The 7,433-nt window shown below is 53.6% G+C and overlaps 1 protein-coding gene across 1 annotated transcript; it reads left to right on the top strand.

The window, feature by feature from the left end:
• The first annotated feature begins 4,788 nt into the window (after nt 1–4,788).
• On the top strand, nt 4,789–7,148 carry Myod1 (myogenic differentiation 1). Its single transcript, XM_051148602.1, has 3 exons — nt 4,789–5,659; nt 6,102–6,180; nt 6,549–7,148. The coding sequence occupies exons 1-3, from the start codon at nt 5,033–5,035 to the stop codon at nt 6,797–6,799; spliced, it is 957 nt and encodes a 318-aa protein (XP_051004559.1). The 5' UTR covers nt 4,789–5,032; the 3' UTR covers nt 6,800–7,148.
• Nucleotides 7,149–7,433: the final 285 nt, after the last annotated feature.

Consider the following 7,433-nt stretch of genomic DNA (forward strand, 5'->3'; position numbering starts at 1 on the left):
CGTGGGACACTAGTCATGACCAGGACTGTGTCTGTGCCCAGCCACAATTCCTCCAAATCTGCCTAAATTGGCCAGCTCTTTAACTGGTAGCAGGCAGTTTCAGGCTTTCTGAAAAGCAAAACTGGCAGGGAACAGTACAGGATACTTGAGTTAGGAAAGAAAAACCTGGGGCTGGCCCTGCCCCTCCTCTGGTTCTTCAGCCCCCTATACTCAAACTAGCAATGCAGCCTGCACTAGCAGAGTGCAGAGGCCACAGGTCGTGCTTGGGCAGGGCAGAGGGGCTGGGGCTTGAGGCAGGTGCTGCTTGGATCTGGTTTCCAGAGGCTATATATATGTATAAAGGCTGCCACTCCCCGTGGTGCAACACCCTAGAAGCCTGGCCAGATCAGCATTCCTGCTCAGGAGCTAGCTCTCCATTTATAGCCCCTGGGCAGACTAGCCAAAGGGACTGAATGACAAGGCTTAGAAAGGAGGGGGGTGGGGGGGGGGGGGATGAATCAAAAGTGTCTCCAATGGGCACAGGAGAACCGAGGCCCAGGGTAAGCTGTGTGCTTCTCCAGGCCACTGGGCCTGCAGACTAGAGGGCCCTGTGTTGAAGGGACCAGTCTCTCAGCCCATAGCCAATGGCATCCTCCAGAATGAGTGGCTGGAAAGAAGTCTTAATGATCATAAAACAAAAAGCAGAGCTGTAATCACTGAGTCTCAGGCTAAAATTTGGTGTTTTTTTGTTTGTTTGTTTGGTTGGTTGGTTGGTTTGGTTTTTGTTTTTGAATTTTGTTTTTTGTTTTGTTTTGTTTTGTTTTTGTTTTTGTTTTACTTGTTCAGGTTTGAAGGGGGAAGGGAATTAGATTTGCACGAGTTGTTTGAAGTGCTTCCTTGGAGATGCCAGGCCCTACATAATGAAATGGAACTGGTCACTTATCAGCCAAGAGCTGGTTTACGGAGTGCCTACTGTGTGCTAAGCACATTCAGTCCCAACTCGAAACAAGGAGGAAGCAAATGCTTCCATCAAAACCATCATTATTAATAGCAATTACTTTCGTTCTTCATTGTGAAGTTACTCAAATGAAACACGTTTACCGCCATGTTTCTCTGCAGCTTACCGTTACAATGTTTCAGTAGGCCTTGGATTACCGGTCTGGGTGTAAGTGAGCGTGTACCAGGCAGAAGAGCCTCTGCTTTGCCAGGGAAGAGCCCTGCACATGGCGCCCAATTTCGGCGAAATTGTGACACCAATTCAAATACAAGGCTGGAGATCAGAAGAGCCCAAGGCTGCCTTTTCATTCACTCGACGCTTACCAAGAGCCCACTGTGGGGTCGTTGCTGCAGTGGCTTCTGAAAATGCCACAGCAAACAAGACACCCCCGTGTCGTGATTGTGTGAGCCAACTAACAGACAAGATCATTATAGAGGAAAGGCCGAGTGGCATTCCCCCAGCCTGCGAGGAAATAGCCAGAGACACCCCAAAGGCAACCCTGGATCTGAGAAGCTGCCAGTCATGGGTAGAGCCAGGGGAGAGGGCGGCAGGCTTGGAACTGCAGGCTCAAGACTCTGTGACTATGAAGGAGGCTGTACAGTTCAGAAAGAAGGGAAGGTGGGTAACCGCAACTGGCCCATCAGAGTGGATAGCGGCTCCGGTGAGGTTGTGGAGACAGACTTATCAGGGTTCCTGAAGAAGATGAGATTTGCACCTGGGTGCAATGACAAAAGGTACAGAGAACTGCAGGACCTCCATCATTCACTCCCTCAGGTTGCTGTGCAGAAACTGGCTTCCAGGGACCAGTGTGCTAGTGAGGGGAGAAGATGGGTTAGTGGGGCCACCTGAGTCAGCAAAGGGCAGGAGTAGCATAGTCTAGATGGTGCCCTTAGGACCGGCACACCGAGGGGGTGTCTTACAGGATGAGTGGACAGGTCTTCATCATGCCCTGCCTTCCCTCTGGACTTCTGGCCACATGACTTTCCACTTTGACTCCACATCTCCACCTGGATGTTTATTGTGAATTTCAAAATTTTGCCGAAACTGGGTCTTTGATCTGACACTCACAGACCCCACTACTTCCCAGTTCCTTTCCTCCAAAAGACATCTTTATTGTCTCTCTTGTCCCTGTGTCCCCATCCAAACATACAGAAATCTTGTTTGTCCCCATCTTTATTTTTAAAGATGCCAAGGTTTTTATGTACATGAAGTGCTTTGCCTGCATGCATTTCTGTGACCCACGAAGGTCAGAAGAGGACATCCGAGCCCCTAAACTGGGGTTCCAGGCAGTTGAGAACAGCCATGTGGGTGCCGGGACTCAAACCCAGGTCCTCTGCAAGAGCAGTGGGCGCTCTTTTTTTTTTTTTTTTTTTTTTTTTTTTTTTTTTTTTTTTTTTTGCAGTGGGCGCTCTTAACTGCTGAACTACCTCATGTCTCCTGCCTGCCCAGCTCCGTCTTGAGAGCCTATCTGGAACTCAGTTACTTTTCACCAGATTCACTTTGCCTCCCAAAGCTAAGCAACCGTCTGAGTGTCCACGGTCACTCATTTGGGCTGTCGCAGTGCCCTCCAAATCTGACTCCTTTCCTTTTGTCTTTGCCTTCCACCTACCTGTAAAGGTGTGAGCTGAGACCCAATATAGCCAATCCCTGGGCAAGTCCAAGGAAGAGGACTAAAGCTGAGAGCAGCAAGAATAAAATTCTAAGACTGAATCCCTGCTGGGTGTTGGAGGAGGAGGAGGAAGAGGAGGAGGAAGAGGAGAAGGAAGATGAGGAGGAGAAGGAGGAGGACAAGGAGGACTACGAGGAGGATGAGGAGAATAACTGGGGGGAAACTGGAATGGCGCCATTAAGGAGAGTGGTGGCTTTTGGTCATGTTAGGGACCTGAACTGAGTTCAAGCCTACTTGCTGTTCATTAAACCTGTCAAGCACAGTCCTGTCCCAGGACCTTTGCACGTGTTTGTTCCTCTCTTTAACTCCAGCAGTGGCTTCTGTCTCCCTTCATCCAGGCCACTACACAGACACAACCATCCCAGAGGAGCCTTCTCCAGCTGCTGGAATGAAGATTATTTCTTGCTTTGCTTTATTTTTTGTAGAGTTTGTGAACCCCTGATACCACAAACTCCCTTGCTTGCTTGTCTGCCATCCTCCCCTATCACATAAATGCTATGTGAATAGGGCCTTAGTTCTGTTCCGTGTCCCTAATACCTGGACCAGGACCTGGTGTGTAGTAGATAAGACACAGTGAATGCTGAATGAATAAACAAAGGTGAAACCGGGGAGCAAAGAGGGCAAATATGTCATGACGATGGGGAGGGACCATCAGCACCACCAGTGTCAGAGAGTGAAAACAGCTGGACTCCAGCAGCAGCTCCTGGGTTGTCTGATGGGTGGGGAGGCCTTCTGAGCTTGTAGAAGGGCCAGCTAAGATGGCTTCCGGAAGTTAGTGGGACAGACACCTATGTCATCCTTGCTTAGATAGATGTCTGGCATCCAGGAGAGAAGTATGGGCCAAGGAAGACTTCTAGCCAGAGCCCCAAGAAGCATCCCAGGGGTGGAGCATGTTGGGGCCTTTAGGGAAGCCAGAGCTCCAGTGAGGTGCCTGCTTCCTTATGATCCTCCCGCCCTAGTGAGCCCGCTGGGAAGAGACCTCGCTGAAGCCTCCAGAGGAGCAGAGCCTCAAAGCCCCCCTGCCGGGGCAGGCATGCTGCCCTAGGCAAAGGCTAACCACTGGCTGGTTCTGCCCCGGCAGGCAAGTGTTGGGGAAGGAAACAAGCCACCCTGCTGTCACAGCCACACACCTCTACTGACATCTCCACATCCTTCCGGCTTCGGATTCCACGCATCTCCACAGTTCCTCCTGGCCAACATCATTATTCCTGGGTGTGAGGTGGAGAGAGACTTGGGAAGAAGGTCCTTCTCACAAAGTTATGCAGACTACTATGACCCTTAAGAAAGGCACTTCCCATGGCTCACCTCAGAGCAAGAAGGCACCGACCTGCAGCAAACAGGTTTTCTTCTTAGCTGTAAAACCTAGACACTCACAGAAAGAATCCTGCTTACAGAAGGTAAACTGGGTGGAGCCTCCCTCCTCTCCCCTCCCTTCTCTCCCTCCCTCCTTCCCTCCCTCTTTTCCTCCTCTGTCCACCCAGGGTTTGAATAGAACGACTTAACGTTTTTAATGATGAGTCCCATCACCCATGGACAGCGCTGGGGTTCTAAGCTTCCTGAGGAAGATGGGCAAAACCAGACCCTCTCTGGACCACTCATTCCCAAATCAGGAATGAGCCAAATATCACTGCCACCAACTCTTTTGCCCACTTAGACCTTCGAGTCTCGTTGTCTCTTGTGCACTTAGTCCTTGGCTCGACTTCTCGGGGCGTGTCACCATTTTTCTGCTTCTTTTTCTGGAGGGTTCTTTGCCCTGTGGCCTTGCGTCTCTCTCCAAGCCTCCTGCAATATGATTTTTAACTTCTATGCTGTGCCTGGTCTCCCCACAAATCAGGAGACAGAGTGGGATCCGAGGTCAGCTCCGAAGTGAGCGCTGCGGCCAGGGTTGCAAAGGTTGTATGTAGGAGCAGGCTTGGACAGGCTGCACCCGATAGCCAAGTGCTTCTGGCTGCCACTCTCTGCCCTCCTCCCTAGCTAGGCAGCTGCCCCAGCCCAGAGCCGAGGGAGGGGGGCATTCCCTGGCCCCAGTGGCTACCCTGGGGACCCCAAGCTCCGCCCTACTGCACTCCTATTGGCTTCGTGCGCCCCCCGCCCCCAGCCTCCCTTTCCAGCTCTGGGCCTCTTAGGCTACCCTGGATAAATAGTCTAGGGCGCCTGGCGCGACGCTAAGGGGCGAAGACGCCCCTGGAAGCTACTGCTTTCTTCAGCAAGTGTTCGAAGGGACAGGAGGAGGAAAGAAGGTAGATAGAGGACAGCCAGTGTGCATTCCAACCCTCCGCACTTTGTCACTGTACTGTTGGGTTTCAGGAGTGACAGAAAATTAAGACTACTACTTTTACTGCTTGGGTTGAGCCAGAGGCAGGACCGAGAAACCCAGGAGCTGAGGTATGGAGCTACTGTCGCCGCCACTCCGGGACGTAGACTTGACAGGCCCCGACGGCTCTCTCTGCTCCTTTGCCACAGCCGACGACTTCTATGATGATCCGTGTTTCGACTCACCCGACCTGCGCTTTTTTGAGGACCTGGACCCGCGCCTGATGCACGTGGGTGCCCTCCTGAAACCGGAGGAACACGCACACTTCCCCACCACTGTGCACCCAGGCCCAAGCGCTCGGGAGGATGAGCATGTGCGCGCGCCCAGTGGGCACCACCAGGCGGGTCGCTGCTTGCTGTGGGCCTGCAAGGCGTGCAAGCGCAAGACCACCAACGCTGATCGCCGCAAGGCCGCCACCATGCGTGAGCGGCGCCGCCTGAGCAAAGTGAACGAGGCCTTCGAGACCCTCAAGCGCTGCACGTCCAGCAACCCGAACCAGCGGTTACCCAAGGTGGAGATCCTGCGCAACGCCATCCGCTACATCGAAGGCTTGCAAGCGCTACTGCGCGACCAGGACACCGCGCCCCCTGGCGCCGCTGCCTTCTACTCGCCTGGCCCGCTGCCCCCGGGCCGCGGCAGCGAGCACTACAGTGGCGACTCGGATGCTTCCAGCCCGCGCTCCAACTGCTCCGACGGCATGGTAAGGCCGGCCGGAGAGCAAGTGCACATGGCACTTGGGGTATTGGGATACTTGCCACACGTTTCCGAAGTCTCTGAGGGGGGGGGGGTGTCCTTTAGACCTGGTGTGAATGGCATCTATCATTAGGGTCGCTTTGGAAACTCAGGGCATCTGCGATTCTGCAAATTAAAGGTGCTATTTAGAACACTGCTGCGCAGACCCCAGGGCACGCCCTTCCTCCTGAAATCCTTATTACCCAAGTGCAGATTTTTATTCCTGGGTGACCTTCCACTCTGAGTTTGGTCCCTAATGCAACCGTTTTAAATGTGTGCTGGCTCCTGCCACCTAACTAGGGCTGACCCAGTCCTGGAACCGGCTGCTGAGACTAAGGGAGGAGGGGCAGTGACAAGGAATGGTGCTTAAGACCCAAGAGGCCTGATTCAGTCATCCTTGCTATTTGCAGATGGATTACAGCGGCCCCCCGAGCGGCCCCCGGCGACAGAGTGGCTATGAGGGCGCCTACTATAGCGACGCGTCCAGCGGTGCGTATTCTCAGCTGTTCCCAGCTAGCAGGCCTTCATCCGCCTTCTGTGTTCCCCTTGAAAATTTCCTTGCTCCGTAGGCCTGGCACCCACTCCCTGCCTCCAACACACACACACACACACACACACACACACACACACACACACACACACACACACAATCTATCTATCTATCTATCTATCTATCTATCTATCTTGGGAGAGTGGAGGGGGTTGTTGGGGGGGAGCTGCAAACAACTATCACCATCCTCTCTTCTCTCCTTGCAGTCTGGCCAAGTCCTCAGTTTCCCTCCTGCCCCCAAAGTTTTGTGCCTAGGGGCAGGAGACTTCAAAAAGCTTGGGTTACTAACCTTGCCCTCCCCTCACAGAGCCCAGGCCAGGGAAGAGTGCGGCTGTGTCGAGCCTCCACTGCCTGTCCAGCATTGTGGAGCGCATCTCTACAGACAGCCCCTCTGCGCCTGCGCTGGTCCTGGCAGATGCGCCACCAGAGTCGCCTCCGGGCCCTCCAGAAAGGGCATCCCCAAGCGATGCGGAACAGGGGACTCAGACCCCGTCCCCCAGCGCCACCCCTCAGTGTTCTGCGGGCTCAAACCCCAACCCGATCTACCAGGTGCTTTAAGAGGTCAGCTGCTGCAGCAGAGGGACGCCATCTGCACTCCCGGGCATGGGATGGTGTCCTTGGGTCCTTCACACCCAAAAGGCAAAGCTTAAAAACTACACTCCTCCCGACTGCCCTTTTTGAAGCCATGCATCCAGAGGCTGAAGAAGGGGCAGAGCAGAAGTCTGTCCCCACATCCCAGCCCCACCCCCCAAAAAAGGATGCAGTCTGTTTTTCGTTGTTGTTGGGCGTTTTCTGTTCGTTTGTTTTATGCGACTCACAGCAACGGCCACTCGCTGTGCCTCAGTGGGCCAGAACTGATCCTTGAGTGGCCAGGCCCTCTTCCTTTTCCTCAGAGCCCCTCACACAGGGCTGAGTCCCACCCTCCACATCCTGGTTGTTTGTGCAGACAGGGTTCCCCCTTTCCAGAGCCCTCCTGACACCCACTCTTTTCCCACAGCCTGCGGAGGCCGCTCCAGTCCTGCGTGTAACAGGTGTAACTATACCTCGCCCGCCCCCTTCCTGCGGTTCAGGACCACTTATTTTTTTATATATAAGATTTTTGTAATCTATTCGTGTAAATAAGAGTCGCTTGGCCAGAGCCGGGAGCCCTTTGGGTTGTATTTATCTCTGAGGCATGCTGTGTAGTGCAACA

The sequence above is a fragment of the Acomys russatus genome, chromosome 7 (genome assembly GCF_903995435.1).
Source record: "Acomys russatus chromosome 7, mAcoRus1.1, whole genome shotgun sequence".
NCBI classification, from domain to species: Eukaryota; Metazoa; Chordata; class Mammalia; order Rodentia; family Muridae; genus Acomys; species Acomys russatus.

Coding starts and splice junctions, on each gene's coding strand:
- Myod1 (XM_051148602.1), top strand. CDS start 5,033: ATGGAGCTACTGTCGCCGCCACTCCGGGACGTAGACTTGACAGGCCCC. Junction 5,660..6,101: donor CCAACTGCTCCGACGGCATG/GTAAGGCCGGCC, acceptor TGCTATTTGCAG/ATGGATTACAGCGGCCCCCC. Junction 6,181..6,548: donor CTATAGCGACGCGTCCAGCG/GTGCGTATTCTC, acceptor CTCCCCTCACAG/AGCCCAGGCCAGGGAAGAGT.